The 21894-nt window shown below is 34.9% G+C and overlaps 2 protein-coding genes and 1 long non-coding RNA gene across 5 annotated transcripts; all 3 read right to left on the bottom strand.

Moving 5' to 3' along the window:
• Nucleotides 1–1145: 1145 nt before the first annotated feature.
• LOC120339528 (uridine 5'-monophosphate synthase-like) lies at nt 1146–11192 on the bottom strand. The gene is made up of 10 exons (XM_039407676.2): nt 10874–11192; nt 10325–10547; nt 9576–9704; nt 8837–8949; nt 8004–8114; nt 7607–7769; nt 6564–6725; nt 5445–5587; nt 4425–4554; nt 1146–2995 (listed from the first exon to the last, which is right to left on the bottom strand). The coding sequence occupies exons 1-10, from the start codon at nt 10991–10993 to the stop codon at nt 2805–2807; spliced, it is 1485 nt and encodes a 494-aa protein (XP_039263610.2). The 5' UTR covers nt 10994–11192; the 3' UTR covers nt 1146–2804.
• Nucleotides 11193–13660: 2468 nt separating this feature from the next.
• Nucleotides 13661–17429, bottom strand: LOC120339135 (centromere protein H-like). 2 transcript variants are annotated; one of them, XM_039407213.2, is made up of 6 exons: nt 17274–17429; nt 16354–16533; nt 15977–16115; nt 15207–15268; nt 14759–14870; nt 13661–14172 (listed from the first exon to the last, which is right to left on the bottom strand). In XM_039407213.2, exons 1-6 carry the CDS (start codon nt 17336–17338, stop codon nt 13996–13998), a joined length of 735 nt encoding a protein of 244 aa, XP_039263147.2. In that variant the 5' UTR covers nt 17339–17429; the 3' UTR covers nt 13661–13995. The 2 variants fall into 2 exon arrangements, with proteins under 2 accessions (XP_039263147.2, XP_077972032.1); XM_078115906.1 differs by having other exon boundaries at nt 14011–14172; nt 14673–14870.
• Nucleotides 17430–18197: 768 nt separating this feature from the next.
• On the bottom strand, nt 18198–20297 carry LOC144427159 (uncharacterized). 2 transcript variants are annotated; one of them, XR_013477783.1, is made up of 3 exons: nt 19631–20297; nt 19229–19345; nt 18198–18807 (listed from the first exon to the last, which is right to left on the bottom strand). It is a non-coding gene; the product is annotated as an uncharacterized LOC144427159 (long non-coding RNA). The 2 variants fall into 2 exon arrangements; XR_013477782.1 differs by having other exon boundaries at nt 18198–19345; nt 19631–20294.
• Between the last annotated feature and the right edge of the window lie 1597 nt (nt 20298–21894).

Genomic DNA, 21894 nt, shown 5'->3' with positions numbered 1-21894 from the left:
CCCATGCCCGACATGGACCGGTATCCGGACGAGAGGCCATGTGATTAAGTCGCCTAATCGGATTTCCTCTTTCCTTGGATGAGTAGGCTATCTAAGTCATGCTATTCCTGTAAAATTCACCCAAGATTTTTACCAACAGTTCTGTTCAAATAAATGGAGCCTCGCTGATGGAAAATATATCTTACATACGGGTGTACAGAACTCCCTCAGCGTTAAAATGTCTTTGTACAAATTATAGTATTATTCTGTGCGGTACAAATTCCGTGGGGATAACTATGTTGGTATGACTCGAGTCCGGTCGTATTCGGGCGAAATGACTCGACCAGCAACCAGCGCGGCTTGACTTTGGGATACGTTTGGGCAAATATACGAAATAGAGAAAAATCCAGTAATTTGCGATTTACCACTTCGATTAATGTTGTACTAAAAAAATAAAATCTTGTAGCGTGTTGCGAAAGTATTTCATAATAGATGACACAGATGCGAATACATGAACAACTACCGTGTTTCCCCGAAAATAAAACAGGGTCTTATTTCAATTTTCTTCCGAAAAATAACACTAGGGCTTATTTTCGGTTGATGTCTTATATTTTTATTCATCAAAAACAAAATTACAAAGTAGAGAATTAAGAGCTTTCCAAATATACAAAATATGTAAACTGATATCCATTCACCTATAAAGGACAGGTTTTCATTCAAAATAACTCGAAAACCTATAATCATTTAAAACGTTATTGACTAGGTCTCATTTTAAGGGGCTTATATTGAAATAGTTTTCAAAATTCAGGTTAGGTCTTATTTTCGGGAAAAGAGGGTAGCTTGATTTTCGAAACAACTTATATTTAATTGATGCGAGACGAGAAGTTTTATGGCAGTCTCAATGCGACTCCCAATTTATCCATTCTACCGTTAGTAAAATCGGTTAAGACTCTGGAATCCACATAGACATTGAAATATGCTAAGATTCAGACTTACCTCAAAACTAGGATGACCCGCGACTCTGCATATATATATATATATATGTGCTTGTCTTCCTTCCAACGGCTTATTTTCTCGTCCGTGGATGAAAGAGAGTAAGATTTTGGGGTTTCTATAGTACGTTATCTAACTAATGAGCTTAACGATAAGAACAATGTTTCGTCAAATTCAAGGAGACAATTTTATTGCTGAAAAGGGGTTTGGAGAACGCGATAAACACCAAAATAACAAATCAGCGGGGCAAAAAAATTACCCGCTGGCACACGTTAACTAATATAAATCGGATTAATGACTTTAAATATAAGCGAACGGAAAGTATTTGACAAGTACGCATGCAACTGAATGACATTTCTGGTCTACAAGATGCATCAGTGTTTATTATTTTCTCATACTGTTAGGCAGGTACTGTGCCTTACAAAGATAACATCCATTTCTGCTATTATGACCAAAGAATGGTAAAAGTATGAACAATGAATAGAAAATCGACAGGTAAATGCTTTTTAGTGTACCCACTTGCAGATTCATCTATTAATAATACTGACAATATCATTTTCTGATCATCCAAATGAAGAAGGCATTTAAAACTAAAGCATGTTAAATGTAGGCAAAATACGTAACGGTCTTCTGCGACACATATCAATTTTCAATGCCATATTTGTCGGAAGAAAAACAACTTATGTACCATTTCCAGCTTTTGTCCATTAAATGCTAATACAAGATGTCTGGAAGTTTGTCTTCAAAAATTTGAAACTATCTATGTTTGAATTAGGTAAATTAATATACAGATTATATGCTTGGAGTAGCACGGGCGTAAGGTACGGTAAAGCAAACACAGCAATGAGTATTTTAAAAAATGCCATCAAAAAATTTGTTTATAGGAATGCTAATATTAACTAAGGCAGTGACATATAACAAAACAGTGATTAAGCATAGCAGTTATACATGCTCATGTTGCTGTGGCAAAGCAGTGAAAAATAACGCAAATACATTGGATAATTATTATGGGTTTAGCGCAGAGGCTGGCGAGCTTTTTAAAGCAGGGATCAGGAATTCTGCCCATCCAGACTGGCAGGACATGTAAGTGTGACGTAAAAGTTACACTTTTTATGAACAATATTTACAGTGTTACAAAAACAAAAGTGGAAAACAATAGGGCCCATGCCGAAACTAAATTTAATCGCAATTTCAACAAATTCCTTGAGTTATTTTTAACTAAACCATCAAAATTTGGTTTCAGTTTGGTTGTGGCAGCATCAGGCAGGCCAGATTGAATTACCCGACGGGCCAGATTTGGCCCGCGGGCCGTAGTATGCCCATGTCAGGTCTAGCATTTACACTTTCTGGTTTTTAAGTTGTAACATAAGAGTTTTTCAAATGGAAAAATGTGTAATTAATGACAAAATCCAGGTAAGCAATCTTCAAAATTTAAAAAACAATAATGTTTTCAACAGGCTTTGAATGCGATTAGTGAAATACCAGATTCCGAGGTTAAACTGTAATCGAATTATAACATAGCACATTATAGTAATTCAAAACATAAACAGTGGAATTTCAGCACGACTTTGCAAATTGGCGCCAGAAGGCGATGATACAGCCAGAATTTTAAAGACCGGTACAAAATTCCAAAATGGAAGACCAACAGATAGGTAATTTCAACAAGTTTAGCAATTTACTGTGACTTAAGACAGTCTGATACAGCAATGCATAATTCGGTGTAAAAATGTACATTTTCGCTTTAAATTTTGTATCTCTTATAAGCAAATCAATAGGAATTACTGGCATAGCCTGAAAAAATACGAAGTCAAGGGGGAGGTACCGGTAATACTTTACGCATTTACTCTGTCCAAATAAGCCTTCCATCCAGCATTTTTATACTCTATAGCTGCTTGGAGTCTGTTTGCTGCAAGAGTAATTCCTCTTCCTACAATAATAATGTCGCATTTTCGTTTACAGATAACTTCATCAGGTGTGAGATATTGTTGTCCCAGTTGACCATCTCCTGGCTGAAGTTTCACACCTGTAAAAATAACATAATTTTGAAATATAGGTTGAAAATTATTTACAAGCAATTGGCGGTTACATAAGTAACTAGTTTGTATCAGATGGTTTCAAGAGGTTTGAAACTGATAAAATAGGATATAAAGCCCTGTTTTAAAGTCACTTTGGAGGTTTTAACCTTCTCTCTTAGTATCAAGCCTACTAAAGCTTTTTATTTTAGGTATGAAATATATGCACTTGTTATTTCTTGTGATAGCATGTAAAATTGTGTCTATTGCAGATTAGGTGTAGTCTCAAGGCTGGTTGGAAAAGTCAGGCTTTTCCTGTATTGAAATTAAAAATTTAGTGCCAGAGATTCTTTCATGGTAGTAGACCTTTCCCTCTCATCGACAGAATTACATTGTCAGGTGTTTGACTTCTGACTCCAAAAAGTTCTGTATTTTAGAATTCACTTCATATAAGAAGTTTCCCTGAGTCTAATTAAACAGTTGTTTTGTTTCAGCTGCTACCAATTTGTTATAACAATAATATATACTTGCTATGGTTAATGTCATAATGCCCTTTTATGTAACTTTGTACACTTTGTCATGGATCGTTGTCATATGGCTTTGGGCTTATAACAAATACACCATGAACTAATTATTACTAACAATGACTTGAATAAGAGTCTAACAAACATACTTCTTTCAAATGTCTCTAGAAATTGCAAAAAAAAATTTTTGTAGTTGGATGAATAATTCATTCATTGTATAATAGTGGAAAGTAGTTCCTTTTAAAAAACTTAAAAAAGAGTTGCAAGGACTAAACCTAGTAATTTGCGGAGAATTGTCAGAAATACAATATTAATGATCATATTTCTTTCCTATTAATTCAAAGGTTATGTAATATTTCACAATGACGTCAGCATTCTTTGAAATGTTATTTAATCTCTGAATGTGAATCAAATAATATAAAATTTATAACAAGGTCATCCCTTCATGACTTGTAACCTTATACATTCTTTAAATACAGAAGTGTAATTCAATACTTGAATTCTACACACGGAAAAATGATTTTTTGAAGTATGTTCACTGTTTAACATTGCATAATAAACATAACAAAGAGATGTCCTTCTTGCTAGGACCATTGAAACCAGAGGAGAGAACTCCCCGAACTCGTAATAGAACAAAAATAAGGAAAATCGGAATAAAATTATGCACGGGAGTAGGCTACCGTAAATAGCACCTATTTTTCAGACTTAGTTTCTAAACTGACTTTCAGCACGCACAATTAACATTATATAAGGAGTAGAAAGATGGCAAAATTACTGTTTTATGTGAAATTTGCATTTTCAGCAATTCTAATATGAAATGGTATTACAAAGCGGAATACAAGAATATCAATTTTTTTCATATGAAAAATATCAAATAAAGGATTACTGCTATAATACTATGTATTCCCAATCTCACCAGGGGTCATGTGCAGGAAAGTAGGATCAGTTGTAACTTTTGAAGTTGAAATAAAACCGATTACAAAATCACGATGATCTTCAGCCATTTGCACAGTTGCTTTAGTGTAATTTGCATCAGCAAGATTTCCCTGCAAAATTGCATTTTGAAGCAAAAATTATGAAAAGGTTATGTCTGCAGTATTATTTATTCTTTCAACAGTGTATTCATATGTTGTTCGCTCAGAATAAGGCTCTGCACACAAAGGAAATCTTTTTGGTTTGGCATGGCTTACTCAAGTTATTACACTCTAGGTGTGGTGATGGCCCCGGAATTTGAACTCATGATTTTAACCTACAATGGCATTACAGTCAAGTCGAATGCTTTACCCACTGCGCCCATATTTAGTCCATGTGATGGTACACACTTTTTGTGGATGAGAAAAATCATATAAAGTGCATGAAACAGTTATAATCAGATGTAAGAGCCAGTTTCTGGTGCTCACTTACTTTACATTACTCAAAAAGCAGGGAATATATATCATATGTCATAAAGTGTGTCACATCTAACAGTGATTCTTTGATGATAAAACTGCCGTAATGTAATTAGCAAAACTGATATGGTTCCTACGATTCTTCTACAGTTTGGTATTACAAAATCAATCTCTTAAAATTTCGAAGAAACAAAAATCAATCATAATTGACAATTAGAGCTTATACTGAAATTTAAACAAACAAACATCATTTCGACGATTTTTCAAAATTTCTACAAAAAGTGATTTTTGTTTAATTTGAGTCAAAATTTACAATGAGGATAAAATGATTTTGCTTTTTATGACAACATATTAAAACAGAAATCTAATAGTTTGACATGAAAAAAAAATGAATATGAATCAATTGTTACTGATGAGAATTTTTTCCGATGTATAAAATAGCAATTTAGCACTTTAAAACACACATAATAGTGACCCCAACTTTTCTTATATGCATGTTTGTAACAACTACAGAGAGAACGAAAACTAACTAGAAATTGGGATCAAACCTTTGAACTCATTTCAGCAATCAGAAGACATGCACGGTCTTTACGATTCTGTACGGCTGCTTTTAAACCTTCGATCACACCAGGCCCAGGCAAGCTGTGTGCATTTGTTAAGTCGGCCCATTCTGATATTGAATAGCTCCCGGCTTAACAAAATATACAGAAAATAAATTGATAACAATTCAAGTGTAACAAAATATATAGGGTTGGGTTTATGAAAATAGTCATCAATAAACAAGAGGGTAATGCTCAAATATACAAACACAAAAGTCGCCTATCAGTGCTGGAACAGCAAGGCGTTTGCTTAGCAATGAGCTTGCTGAAAAGATCAGTAAACAAATGGAGGCAGCCAAACATGACGGTACCGTATAAAGCGTTCCCATACTTCATGAAAAGTGGTATCCGTGAATTGAAACAATGTTTCTCAAAATGCTTCTTTGAAGTGTTCCACGAGATAGGAATCAAAATTGTGACCTAATTGGTCATCATGGCGATCTCGAACGAACTTTGACGACTCTAGGATGTAAATTTTTCTCTCAAATACAGGCGGACCGGCCTTGCTTTCTAAACAGGCTGACAAGCAGTCTGGAAAGCATGGCGTCTTCGTTAACCGCTCAATATCGTTGACCGTCGGACAAATTTTTCAATTATCAAGTTTACAACAAACATTTTAACTTTTCCATAGGCTTAATTGTTTGGAAACCATCTTTCTCAATGGATTGTTAGCCTAAAACTGGAAGCCTTAAAAGATGCTGTGATAAGCCGGTTGTGCAAGTTGATGCACAAAGTAAATCCATTAAACGCTTTTTTATTATCAATTTTACCTTCTAATTTTTTGGTGTTCCGCGAGGCAAGATATAAAGCGTAGGTTTTTCGCGACAAAAAAAGTTTAGAGAAACGCTGAATTGAAATAAAGCAGCAAAAGTTTGGGTGAAATATCGGGTCCCATCTGACTCGAATAGCAAAAATGGAAGTAATAGCTGTCCAGTGGCTTCAGCCATCTTTATGAAATTTGAAATTGATTGGACCATTGGTTGCGAAGAAAAGCGATTTTTCACAACAATAACGATTACAACAACAACACTTTGTGTTCAATAAATGACCACACAACACACTTCTTACCAGAATATTGTTGCCTGACTGTACTTCCAATATCTGCAAATTTTCTATCTTCAAATATAATAAAATTGTGTTTTTTTGACAATTCTGTCAATGCTTTGCTGATATTTGGTGTCAAGTGATCAATAATATCAATATGAGTCTTCAATATGCAGATGTGAGGACCTGTAATAAGTGAATAAACTTCACATAAATGAAAATTTTGTTCTACAAGCAATGAAGCAAAATTGTTTTTAACAAATAGTAATAATATCTTCATAGAGGGTCATGTACCATGGCAAGATATATCAACAAATCTTATGGTGTGAAAAGAGGAGATATTTTTCCCAATTAAAGGCCCATTATCAAGCAATGCTTATAAACAATCTGCACCTGTGTAACATTCGAAAAGCAAGATCTTCATTGTTCATTTTATTTTGGACACATGATGACTCGACATAAAATCTAGTTTAAAAATTATATATACTTCATGCTTGGCCGCATATAATTTTTCAACCCTAGTCTCGAATTTTATATTTAAACTAGAAAGAAGTGTTGAGCCACGAAGGGGACCTAACAATGTTTGAATACAACCGCATATATGGTTATGTTGTATGAACATGGGCATAATTGTTAGAAGTTCCAACTAATATTTTTTTATACAGAAATTACTCCGGTGGTGAGGGCTTTGGCACATGACCATATACCGCATTCTCTAATATAATGATTCCCAAAGTTGATTGATTGCAGGCCAAAATTAGAAGCTGAAGGATATTCGTGCACCAGGAGAGGGGAATGTCCGCAAGGGGACGATACCGGTACGTATAATTGGGATACCAAATTGTTTAGATACCGAACTGAATTATTACAAATATACACATGCTGTAATAATGACGTAATAAAGCGGCGGTGTCTGGAGCACTAGAAAAAAAAACATTTGATCAGCAGATTGTATTAAATCGTTACGCGGGCCATAATTGGCCAGCGGGCCGCAGTTTAGGAAATACCACTCTAATATATTCTTTTATCGGTGATAAACAATTTGAGCTATGTCATCAACAACTAACCACAAACATCAGCAATTTCAAGCAATTCCACTGCACTGTCGACATCAGCTGATAAACACAAGTTAGTTTGCTTATCATGTATGATACGGAAGATTCTTGCAGCTACTTCATTTTTGCAAAGCACACCACGGGATTCATATGTGACTTGTTCAATGTCAGGTATCTACAAAAATAAAATTTCTTAATTACTTTTACAATAATGAAGAAACATATTTAACTTTTTTGTTTGTGTATTATTGAATCCAAAACTTTCAGTAATCGAGGAAGATTTGCACAAAAGTTATGTTCTCTCCAAAATATGTTCCGAACGACCTATGTTTTTTTCGGGGTCACTCTGTAGAATGAGATAAAAAAATTATTCGGAGTTAAGTTGAAACCAAACTAAATAGAGACTGACTGAATTTCTGTAACTTTTTGCAGTGGCATCCTCTTTGCTTTTTCTTCTTGGTTTTACATCCATGTCTGGGTTTGGTGTAAAGGTATTATTATTTGCAATGAAGTCTTTGACCTGAAATAATGTATTAAAAATTAGAATTGGTTTGTGGTATAATATATAAGTATTTCATAATCCGCCGGAGAAAATAGAAAAGCATAATCATATAGTGAACTGAAACATCTAGTTCCATGGTTATCAAGCGGTGGGGCGCTTCCCACAAAAGGGGCGTAGACAATTTTTTAAGGGGGCGTGAAGCTAATTAAAACTAATAAAAATATTTGTTAGATTTGATCTTGCTCACCTTATTTTGGATATTTAAGTTCCATCCACATATTTTCATCAGGTTTTTTAAATAAAACATACTTTCACCTTACTATCTGTTATTTGTAGCTCATTCTTAGCTAGTTATATTTGAGGTGGGGCGCGCAACTTGACAAATTCCAAAAGGGGATGCAGCTTATGAAGTTTGAGAACCACCGATCTAGTTTGAATACAACTCCAAGTTTAGGGTGAGGTAATTTAGAATAGTGCATAGTGGGTAAATATGGTCACATAAACAATTCTCCAACAATAAGGAGCCCAGTAATATCCTTGAATGTAATAAACTGAAACCTGCAGTGTGATTATTGTCTGTTCCTATTCTTGCGCACAAAGAAAGAAGAGTCCTAACTTGGACCTGGAGTCCTATTGTGAAACTCCCAGAAATCAGGGGTTCGAAATTCCGACAATAATTCAATAGGCATTAAAGCATTGGTTGTTTTGATAATGCAATGTTTCAAATCAAAATCATGTACCTCTGATACCATGCTATCAGAAATCTTTTTCTCTTTATTTAAACATGTAACAACTTCCGTAAGAGTGAATATAGAATGCAAAGTAATGCCTCTTGATTCCAGCATTTCCCGTCCTGTAACAATATAAAGTTGAGAAGTTGGTAAACATACATGAAGATTAAAAAATCTAAAACTTCAATTGCAATCTAGTCTTGACATATACTGGAAATAAAATATGATTTCAAGCACATGATTGTGATCTTGCCTGAAGAATATTTATATAACAATATCTGGTTGTGTTTCTATCTTGGGTTTTCCCCAATGTTTTTAGTTAGTTGAATACCAAAGTAAAGTGATCGAGGTGGGAGGCCTAGGAATGCTAAATTGGAAATTATTCTAAAATATTTAATAACATTGAGGTTTGTATTTCTAAATTAATTTAATCATAGGCTACTTGAGATATCGATATTTCAATATCCTGTACTTGTGAAAAATACATAATAATTAGTTACTTCGATTGGGATTAATCAATTAAAGTTTTAAAGTTATTTACCATTGCCTAAAGGAGAGTAGAAATTAGCACGTCTGTAGCTAAGTATGGCATATATTAATTTCACCCATGCAACCACAAAGAATTTGTGTAATAAGCTGGAATTGAAGAACTCCAACTGTACATATCAAAATGAACAATTCAGCTTCAGTGATAAAGGTACTACAAATAACAAGAACAACTCATCAGTTTTAAGACCATCAAACCAACCTCCTTGTTGCCTGTTAAGTAAGACAATGGCATCGGTGACAGTGAGTCCTGCATCTTGTAATGAGACAGTTGTTTCCCAAACACTTGATCCACTTGTTACTACATCCTCAACTATCAAACAATTACTACCTGAAATAAAAATGTTATGGCATAAATATTCTAGAACACTACTAATGAGAAAGTTGTAATATTAGATTGTTTAAGATAATTTGATACTGGGGTTAGGACAATTTCTGTATTTGTTTTCTGAGTGTTTCTCAAACTAGGCATCTTCTACAGGGCCACAGCGATTTTTGGAGGCCACAGAAATCTTGGGAAAGGGTCATGATTCATGAATGTTTGAGAACCCTTGATTGATTGTCGAGAACAGTTATATATGGATTTACCATATAGGTAATTATAGGTGTGAATGATGATCAATTCGTCAAGCACTAACAATGCAGATAAAGAAGCAGTCACTGTTGCTGGTTAGACAACGCCCAAACTACCCCTCTTTCCAGTATTTATTAAAACCAATTTAAAATTATTTTTAAACAAGTTTCCATAAAATTAAAAGAAATAAGGAAGATGATATATTGAGAGACATATTGAAACCTATCCTTTATTATTCAATATTAGTTTTTTTTCAATAAAATAGATTCAGCAGATGCATTTTCCTTGTTTGAAAAGGTATTGATAGATGATTCTGAATAATTCCCCATATAAGTTGGCTACCCAATTGAATAGCATATGACGAGTGAATAAACCACCTTGCTCAAAGACTCCTTCAATTATTTTCATTGTTCCATAATCTTTCGCTTCTTTACGACGAATCACCATAGGAAATTTATTTGTAGTACAAATAACTGTTGCAATAGGTAAGGCAGTATATGGAACTCCACAAATAACTCTAAATTTTTCTCGATTCGATTCAATGTGTTTCCACATAATTTCACAAACAGCAATCAGAATGTCTGGATATGAAATGATAACCTAAAAAGACATTAATACGCCAATTAGCAATCCTAGTTCAACTAAATAATCACCAAACTTCGAACAGATATTTAAATAAAAAAGTTTCTATGTGAAAAATTTTTCAGCAAAAAAGGTAAATTTATCCTAAACTTCACCGAAATATATTTAATGTAGTCTAATTAAAAATTATGGAAATAAAATGTAACATTGAATTTTAGTTTTCATTAAAGTTTGATAGAGCATTCTTCACACACAACTGCCCCATGTAAAGATGTGAGTAATAATATGACACTATAACGTACACACTATAAAGTATGTGGCTTCATTAAAAAAAATATACCTACCCTGAGATCAAAATATACAGGCGAGGTTATCCCACTCTTCAACTTGAATGATCCAAACTTAACAGCCCCAATATCAAATAGTTGAAGTATTAGATCAACGCTTGAACGTTCCATTTCCATGTTGTTTTCGAATTGTCGAGGTTTGCTTCCGAAATTTGCTTTGGATGTAAAAGAAACGATATCAGTACTCGTACTAAAGTCGTTCAGCGACCTACAGAACAAATGCTTCTCAATTTCCTGAGGGGTTTTCCCGGGTGGCGTCACGTGGTGAAATAAAAGATGCACTCGGAGGCGGAGACAAACCGGTAAACGAACTGGGTTATTAACATCGAATATTAACTAAAAACTGAATCGGAAAATACTAGTGATAAGACTCAATTTTACATCTCAAGCTTATTTTTCATGAGACGTAGTTAGTACATCATTAGAAATTAAAAAAAACATCGCACCTCGCACGCGAACTGAAGCTCAAGTCAAGTTTTGGAATCGATGGGATTCCATTCAAAATTTCAAAATATGTTCCTGGACATATCATTGACATCTTGACATATATAGACAACTTCTCACTATCTAGAGACTTGTGGAATATTTATCGAGAGACATCAAAAGTTCTTCCAGTTTTTAAAAAGTTTAAACAGTTTTTTTCTAGATTTTACATTAATCTTCTACCGTCGTTTTCCAAAATTCGTAAAAAATAATGTATATCAGGAATTACAGGATGTCAAACTATTTTGAAAGCAATAATATCTTATGCTCGCATCAGTTCGGTTTCCGCAAGCAACACTCCACTTCTATGCTTGATAATGTTTGGTAGACTACATGAGCTGACCAAGGCATTTGAAGGCTTTGACACAATTGACCATTCTTTCCTTTTAAGCCTATCATTATGAAATTAGAGAGGCCTCATTCCATTGGATCAGGAGCTATCTGCAAGATAGAAAACAAGTTGCAATATAACAATTCACTCTCTAATAACGCTTGAGTTCCTCAAGGATGTTTACTTGGCCCGTTATTGTTTCTAGCGTTCGTAAACGACTGGCTTAGGTGTCTCGACTTCTCTAAGAATATTATGATTCTTTTTGAGGAAAACTTGGAACACAATTGCAATTGACCAACGTTCATAGCTTCAAGGCTAATATACTTCTTGGTGATGGATGAAAAAAGTTGGGACACTCCTCACTTGCAAATTTGGGTATTCTTGCATGATGTGGTAATTTCTTCTGCGCCCGTAACAGAATTTCCGCTTAGATCGCCCAACCATCACTATATAATGACAATATACCCCCTCAAAGCAATTAAACTATTTCTCTGTCTATAATTAATAATTCAGCATGCAATAAATGAAACATCTACTGGCAGATTTATTTTTCGTTTGCAGGTTACTTCACAATAAACAAGGGTAATGTGGAATTTATCTTAGGTTCATCGCGTTTTTCTTTATAATATCTCTGTGGTTGTGTATGTGGGTGAATTAATTTAAATATTTTAGGTGAGTGAACCACGTACTTCTTTTTGTCAAAACCTTATATTCGGTACGTATTAAACATTATCTAAGGTCTTGTTTGCTCTCCTCAGTTCATAATCAGTTTTTATCAATCATTTTATCTGTTATGCTGAATACGGAGTTTTCAGGAGAAATATACGTACTTATTATTAGGATAGGATAGGTTTTACATATTTATCCCGGGGAGAGGAAAGCCGATAAGACGGCTTATCCATATGGCGAACCACGGCCTCTCGTCCGGTTACCATTCCAAGTCGGGTATGGGATTAGTTTTTACTGTATTGTTTGTTTTCGGAAGCATGGACTTGGTGGTGGAGGAAGCCGTAACCGACCAGCGGTTACGTGAACCACCCAACGACGGCGAGGAGTCCAGCAATCCTCTCGCACATAACCATCCCTGCATGGGATTCGAACCTGCGAACCCACGCAGAGTAAATAGAGGTGCGGTGGCGAGCGTATTCCTAACGCTTAGCCCGTTGAGCCACACCGCCGCGCCATATTATAACTTTTCTCCCAGGTCGTGATTTTGTCAGGTCCAAGGTAGACGCGTCAAGCTGTGCGTTTGGGGTCGCAGGTTAGAATCTCACAAGTACGCGAGAATTACTGATCTCCTTGTTCACGTAGCCACTTGTCGGTAACGGCTTAACTGGTCTTATACATAGCATGAAAATCTTGCGGCGAATAACTTTCCAACTATTTCCATATCAGACTCCGTTAATGTCCTGACAGTGGTACTCCTTACGATTAGGTCACGTAATCGTACTGATGCTTGTCGGGATATATCGGTGCACATGCTGATACACTGAGACTTTCATTCTTGTTACCTAGTCTTTAAACATCTGATCAGATGCGCAAACTTTCTCTCTCAAAGTCTTGCAAGGTGATGACAGTATGTTTATCTGCCTTTTATTATTGCAGAAACATATTGCATGCCTGCCTACCCCACTAAAATATTTGATCATTGTATGTATGTATCATTCCCCAGAGTAGCCATAAATATTATTCATACTCTGTATGGAGTCCTGCACGTCCGCAAAGTACCAATCTCACAAGAACTTCCTAAGCGGATCTTCAATTCACTCATAAGTTTCCTTGGCAGTGTTAAGCTGACTTCAATTGTTTTGTGCTAACTTGATATCTATTGGTACCTCTGCTTGTAAGGGGAAACTGACATACAACTAGAGCTGTTTACAGTTCTTCTATTGGTACGCAGTAGGCTTACTTCGATCTAAGTTGAGACCTTGAACCTTGCTCTGATTTTTAAAAGAAAAGATTCATGGATACACCTTTATGTTATCTTTCTTCTCTTTAATTTATCGCCATATAAAATTTTTTATTCTTTCCACTATTTCATCGCTGTATAAAGAAAGTACACACCAACTGTATACAAAATATTTCGCTAATAAAAAAAAAATTTGACATGTAAAGCAGCAATGGCATCATATAGTGAAATTAGCAAGTGTAACTAAATCATCAGGCATGTGACATACCGGTAGTTTATACAGTACATAACTATGGCCAAGTTGTAACTGTCGAATAGCGCCTCTGCATGAGCCAGCTATGTCAGATTTCCCACTACCATATAGAAAGAGATCCCAAGATGGCAAAATCTTGAAACTCAATCTCCAGGTTCGGTCAAATCGTCATCATTTTGTCCAAGCTGAATGACGAGTTCATACAGTTCCTTATCCTCAAACCAGTCTAATTTCGAAGCTTGTATTAAACATTGGAAAATATATTTCACCGTTCTTAATTGTCTGACCTCCTTTTCAAGATCTACTTTTGCTTCTTGGACCTTAAAAAAACAAGCATGTTGTATCAGTGATGGAATAATTCGGGACATGTAAAATAAAATAAGTCAAAACAATGATATTGGAATAGGCACGAGAGTGACAGTCTGCAGCCTTTGAATTATTCCATGAATCCCTTGTTAAAGACATTCTTTCAACAATGTTTACAGATGTTTAAAGTAAATAGATTTCCCCCTGAAAACTTTACAATCACGCCACATTTTCAGTAGTTTATCTTCCCATTGTAATTTATACCACTCGATTTAAAATACTTTTTTACCTATTTTATTTATCGACACAAGATGACTAACTCTTTCTTTTCAGAATACCCCTGATAAAAGGGTACTCCCGTAGTATGTGTACCAGGTTAGGCCATAATTTTATTCCGATTTTCCTTATTTCAATTGCAAGTTCGGGGACCGATTGTGTTAGCCAAGTGAATATAGCCCTGGCCATAGACTTCAGTCTCTTTACACAACTTGGGTAGGTGAACAAAATTAGTTACCTCCATATTGGTACACATACTTCTGGAGCGCCGATAAAAGCACAGTTCACAGTGTTTATCAGATTATGCAAGTGTATTTCTATTACCACCGGATATTTGAGTTCACACTCCCGCCTTAGTACTTCTTGATCATTTGTCTTATTTGAAATTTGTAGAAGGTTCATACTTTCCTTGTTTTCACTGATAATCTTTCGTATTCTGGTTATTCAAACATGGAGAAGGTAAATACAGGGATATATAAACATGGGGCAGCATACAAGCTTAATGTAGAGACACCATCCCAATACCTAATTAAGAATTACCATTCAATAGACTCTGTGAGTATGTAATCGATGAAATTAAATACAATAGAATTATTAACTGGGGCGGACCATGTACAAAATATACACTTACAATTAGTAAAGAAAGTTTGAATTAGGAGCAGAAATGAGCATAGAATGCCACCAAACACTAACTCAAAACAGAACAAGATGTCACATCTGATTCTTTTCACTTAGAATATTGTATTCTTATTAATGTAACTGTTTAACTTACTCCAAATCAAGTTGATGATGTCTTTGTCTTAACTTTGTCTTTTTATCTTGCAAATCTAAAATCTGAAACAGTTGGTACAATGGAAAAACGTTAATGAACAACATTTTATTCGACAAAGAACTCCCCATCTCAATTTGAAAACCATCATCATAGTGAATTACAAATGAAAAATTCATATTTGATGACCATGAGATTGATTTTTATTCCATTTCCAATGTTAAAAAGGGATATGTCAGAATAACCACAAATTAGAAGCCAAATATATAGGTATGTTCAAAAGGCGACTACAACTATATCTAGGTTAGACCTCTGGGTTACATGTTTCAGCATGTTCTACTTATTGATAACCATATCATTGTGTTTTTGTTTGCATTCTTGAATATTTGTTATAAGATTAGTTACCTATGTGAGCAGGGATCTTTGATCAAACGGCACAACCGAAATATGTTAGAATATAACTTTTAAATGTGATTTTTTGTACTTTCTTCCCTACAAGGCACTGGACAGGCAGTCAATAGATATGTAGATTAGTACTACTGTTTTAGGAGCACAAGTTTTCTGGTTGGGTATAGCACCCTGAGATGGATTAATTTCATGCACATAATTTATACATAAAGGGAAGAAGTACCTGACAGAAGTGCCTAAATTCTACAGAGAATACCTCTTGTCAGTGAAGGTGTTCAATAAAATTTGGATTAATTTGATTTAGTATGCTATGCGTTTTTCATCGATGGTTAATAAATCAAAAGGACTCATTTGATATCACATACTTTTTTATTAGTTTCATGTAGCTTTGCCAATTTTTCTTTTATGTTAGTCCTGAGACTTGCAGACAGTTCCTGATCTTCCTTGAGCGGTGGAAACATATTTGGATATACAGAATGAAGAGCTTCGCGAGAATAGAGTAATCTGGAAAGTAGATTAGTATAATAATACTAACCAAAAAATTTAGAATGGCATGGATAATAGTCGGCAGCTGAAATTCTATTTTATATGGTAATTATAGATTGACAGTTGACTCATCTTACTGAGGAATTTGTCATTTAAGTTTATCTTTTAATGGTGAATTTATAACAAACTGTACATCATTAATATGTACTCAATTTACAAAGTCCAAAAATAATTTGAACAAAATAAATTAACTCACGTTTTTATTACATCATCTTTCAACATTTGTCTTGCTTTTTCATCAAGCACATCAGCTCGTTTTTGCTCAATCTTTTGAACTAAACTGTCACCAGATATTTGTTCTTCTTCATTTGTGCATTTTGCAGCGGAACATCTCACTGAACAATCGTCAATTTGACTTTGAAGAAAATCTCTCAGCCTGACAAAAATCAGATCAGGTTTACTAACCAATATTTATTTTTTACTATGTTATTTTGATTAAGTAACAAAATAGAAACAGGTATCTAAGGGTACAATGGTGCAGTGCGGGGAGCGGGGAACCACTGACCCGCGGGTCACAAGGTGACCCACCGCATTTTATTCGTGACTCGCCAGGGCACGAATAAAATAAAAAAAATGCTAACATATCAGTGATAAAAATTGATAAAACCAGCCTTAGACTAATCTAACAATAACTAAACCATTATTCAGCTATTGGCTCTGACATCGTTTATGACATAACAATGCAATTGATCCGTTTATTTCTCACAACACGTGAGTGAACACGTACCGGTAGGTACCGTACCATTTCTTTTTGGCAAAACCTTCCATTTTCTATTCTGTACGTTTTACAGTTTTAAACCCCATCCAAGGTTTTGTTTGCTCTCCTGATTTCAGTTTTTATTTATTTGTTGGAATCAATGATTTAATCGCCTTTTGTGCTTATTATGGAGTCGAAATAAACTTATCTTGAAAATAATAGCCAGGGCCTTGTTCAAAGCAAACGGCGTGAAATAGAGTCCTATAATAAGCAATATGTAAATGCACATTTTGCCATAAAAAATCTCTTCCTAATGCCTAAACTTTTCGCTGTTTTAATACAACGGTAGTTTATCAAAAAACAACAGTTTCGATATCTTAAACCTTAGAATAAGTTTTTCATAGCAGTTATGAATTTACCTAGTAAGTTCCTCTATTGATTCCAGAATTTCACCTGTCTGTTTTTTTGTACTGCCTTCTGCCATGCTATAATCATTTTACATATCATCCAGACGTGGTGAACCTATAAACAAAAACACGGAAAGACTAATTTGAACCTTGCATCGGCGCGGGAATAATTCTGCAATATTCAACCGATTCCTACACGGAATAAAAATATTCGTTGCGAGTGAAATTTACCACATAGGCCGCGAGCCGAGGCCCTGAAAAACGCCTAGAAAGTGAGTTTCGTAGCGCACATCAGGTAACTACCTGAAAATGATTTTAAAATGTTCCTTAAAAATTTAGTAACAAATATTGCCTTGTTCCCACTTCCAAAAGTTGCACGTTTTACGGAAAAGACGCTTTTACTACAAGAAATATGTGCTACGATCTGTCCTATATTCTCTACATTTTCGGCACTGAACAATGACTTCTGCATGACGTAACAATTGAATTAAACCAGCTGTTAGCGAGCGGATGAATATTAGTTATTTCTGCTCGACCTTGCGCTGAGTTGGGCAGGCTTTCCATAGCCCTGTTTAGTTATTATTAGTTAAGTTATGCTAAGACGTTGTTGAAAAATGTATAAGTAAATTATTAAACACTTGTAGATCCTTACCACGGATATGGGCCGTGAGACGAAACCATGAAAACGCCCAGAAAATGAGTTTCGTAGCGCACATCTGGTAACTAAATAAATTCTTCAGTTTTGTGTGAAAACAAACATAATGAACGCATTACAGCTTGTTCTACAATCCTGGTGCGAAATTGAATATAAGAGGTTCCCGGAAATTCAATAACCATAAGTTTACAACGCATACATAAGAACTATACAATTCGAGAGCCCTACAGCACACTAACACAAATGTATTCCTGTAATGTTTTGCCTGACCAAAATCGGACTTCCTCAGTCAATCATAATTTATTAGGTAGATTACGAAAAATATGGCATACATGTAACCAACAACAAAAAATACTTTAATTGTGTGACAGGAGTCGGGAGTGACCTCGAAAGCAGCGACACCAACAACGCTGATTCACATTTGAGAATAAATTTTATGTAATAACCACAAGCAGTTTACAACAAGAACAGCATAAAAAGCTACATCCATTTTATAGAAGCTATCAAGTATCAAACGTATTTATTTTTAAGCAATGAAGTCACAAATTAACATCGTGAGCACGAAAACACAAATAAATCAGTTATTTCTCACTTAGAAATTTACCGCAAAAGTCAAGAAAATTAAATGAATGTACAATATGTACATAACATAGTGAACAGAAATATTACAATTTACAATTGATCTTTTTTTAGTTTATGTGGTTATGTATTTGAACAAAGGCAATAATATTTCTAGAAACAGGACTACGACACTAACAAATGTCCGAAAAAAAAAACAAATGTATGATACTTATTAAATCAACTGTAATATCTAATTCACTTTCTTCTGAATTGTTTTCGAAATCCACTATCTCAAAAATCGACTTTTCCTCTATAGGTGTACTGTGATTTCTGCAGTCAATACAAAAACAAAAATCTGTGCAATTTAAGTTGATTTTGGCACACTTTCATAAATTATTTTGACTATTTTTCTTTGCAGTTTGCCAACTCAAGAACTGATTTGAGGGCCACATGCTTCTTCAGTGAATCATTGTTGGGTGGAGAGTATAATCCTTATGTTTGACAGTGTTAAATAGACGTGCCCTGGTATCATTTACATTCTTCATATCCTCTTCAAATTCCTCAGCTTTATTTATTAATACCTCGTTAACCTCACAAGATCTTCATAGTAGAGGGAAAAAAATGAATTGAAAATCTCAATGAAGTCTCCAACATGAATTTGATGGGCAGTTCCAATTGCAGAAAAGTGCTAAAGTATTTCAATATGAATAGCCCATCTAAGCTGTTTGCAACTATTATGATTCTCATATACCTTTAAGCTTCAAGACTTCTTGTTTAATCCATTTTATAGCACTGATAGCAGCAGGGATCAGAGCCTGCGTTAGGTCGGATTGGTGGAACATTGCCGTTTTCTTTTGTAGTACAGTATCTAAAATAAGGAAGAAAATAATATTTGGAGCAGCATGATTTTAAAAATAGCCCTAAATACTAACTAATACCTTGAATACATAATGCATTTTATCTGATGTACTAAATGAGCGTATATATGCTCATTGCATGTTCTACAGTCCAGCAGTGTTTGCATACCATTACTAGACTATATCTACACTAAATTTTGATATATCACAGTCTGAAATGTCCTATGACAGTATGAGTATGGACTATAGACTATATTTTGAAACATCAACTGTTTGTCTACAACTTCATTTCTCACCTCTCAATCATTTCCAATGCTACCTTTCTTTCCACTCCGGCATAACTTATCATTGCTTCCCAGGTTCTTGTCGACTCTATGAATTTAGATTTAGACCAACCGACATTAGTAAAATTGATTAATTTCTTCTCTTTCACACAACCGTGCATTACAGAAACAGCCATTCATTTCTATTTCCAAATATGCTGTGGCCTATATAGTAGTATAAGTCTGCTGAATAGTCAAGAAGAGTCATTAAATTAATCATAAACATTTCATGCAAGCCAGAAAATATCGTTGTTTGTGACATATTATTCTAGGTCTAGCCTTCCTTGGAGTACCTATTTAACAACGTCTTATGAGCTAGTGCTCAACTAAAATTGCTATTTATGGCAAGGATATACAAGTGTTTAATATCTTACCTATACTTTTCAACACCTCCTTAGAATAACTGGACTAATATTACCGGTAACTGAAAAAAACTATGGAAAGGCTACTCAACGCAAAAGCGAGCAGTTGAGTACATCTGATATTCATCCGACCACTGGGGATCCACCTACAGCTGACTAACTTGACTGTTACGTCGTGCAGAAGTCTGCGTTCATTGGCCCATGATACCGGAAAAGCAGAGAAAATAGGACAGATGGTAACACATATTTATTGTAGTAAAAGCGTCTTTTCTGTAAAACGTGCAACTTTTGGAAGTGGGAACAAGGCAATATTTGTTACTAAATTTCTAAGGAACATTTTAAAATCATTTTCAGGTAGTTACCTGATGTGCGCTACGAAACTGAAAGATAAATGGCCTCGGCTCGCGGCCTAACAGGGACCATTACAATAAAGATTATACATAGTTCCGATTTTATCGCCTAATTGTTTTGAATTGTTCTAACGCAGCGGTTCCCAAACTATGGGTCGCGACTCAAAAGGAATCTTAGTGGGTCGTGAAAAAATGTAGAAAGCTTTGATTAAGTATACTGGTTATTAGAATCGGTGGCGACTACGTAAATCTTCCGAAAAAAATAAAAATTTGAATTTCAATTCTAATCTGTGAAAGTTTCCTTTTTACGATCGTCTCAGAGGAACAAAAATTTGCTACACAAGCAATGACCATGTGGTTTTTTACGCATAGCAGTTTTGTACACTGTACAGTTTCCCTGAAATTTAGACAGGATTTAGATTTATTTTCTTTTGAAGAATAACACTATGTTTTTTTTTGGAGGGGTCTTTTGTGTTCATACAATAAAAATAAAATTACATTGTAGAATAGCACGGGATTTTTTAAATAAAAACCGACATTCATTGTTTTTATTTGTATTTCCTATAAAAAAAAAAATCAAGTGACAAATATCATAATTGTGATATCACACGATCTTGAATAGTGGTGTGATGTAGTGGTGGTTTTAAGGGTAGGGTTTAATTAAAATCATTTCTAAATTTCAAATTAGGTCTCATTTTCAGGCCAGGGCTTATTTTCGAGGAAACACGGTAGTTTTGCGATGATTAGCCATTGCTGTGTTCTGTGTTATGTCATAAAAAATTAAATGGGTCGCATAAGCTGTGGTAATAAATAGTGGGTCCCAACTCTAAAAAGCACGATGAGCCACACCGCCGCGCCGCATATGGATATACATTTTATTCCAAGCAGATCTCGTGAAAAATTACCGACAGCTTATTTTAGCCTAATTTAACGCAACATTTTGGGGGACGTTTTTAATTACCGCAACAAAACTGAATCATCTCCGAAGACAAAATGACCGTTACTTATTTTAGGCCGCGTGACGAGGCCGTTTATCTTTCAGTTTTGTAGCACATATAAAGGGACTACTTGGAAATAATTTTAATATGTTCCTTAAAAATTTAGTAACAAATATTACCTTGTTCCTTTTTCCAAAAGTTGCACGTTTTACGAAACAGACGCTTTTACTGCAAGAAATATGTGCTACAATCTGTCCAATATTTTCTGCGTTTCCGGCAACATTGGCCAATGATCGCAGACTTCTGCATGACGTAACAATTAAAATTTGATCAGTTGTTGGCGGTCGGATGAATCTCAGTTCGTACTAAAGATGTACCAATAACATTTTTGTCGTCGATACCGATACTAACTAAAAATCCCGATACCGATACGCTGATATTACAAAAGGGCCGATATTACGATATTATGTAAATATTACCTCAAGTGTGCAGGGCAGACGGGTTAAAGCACTAATCTTTGAGCATTATTCTCATAGTGCATATTATTTCAGATTGAAAAGAGGATATAATACATCATAAGAAATTGA

This window comes from Styela clava, chromosome 9 (assembly GCF_964204865.1).
Source record: "Styela clava chromosome 9, kaStyClav1.hap1.2, whole genome shotgun sequence".
Lineage (NCBI taxonomy): Eukaryota > Metazoa > Chordata > Ascidiacea > Stolidobranchia > Styelidae > Styela > Styela clava.
Note: the sequence above shows the minus strand (reverse complement) of the source record. Positions and strands in the feature narration are given on the sequence as shown.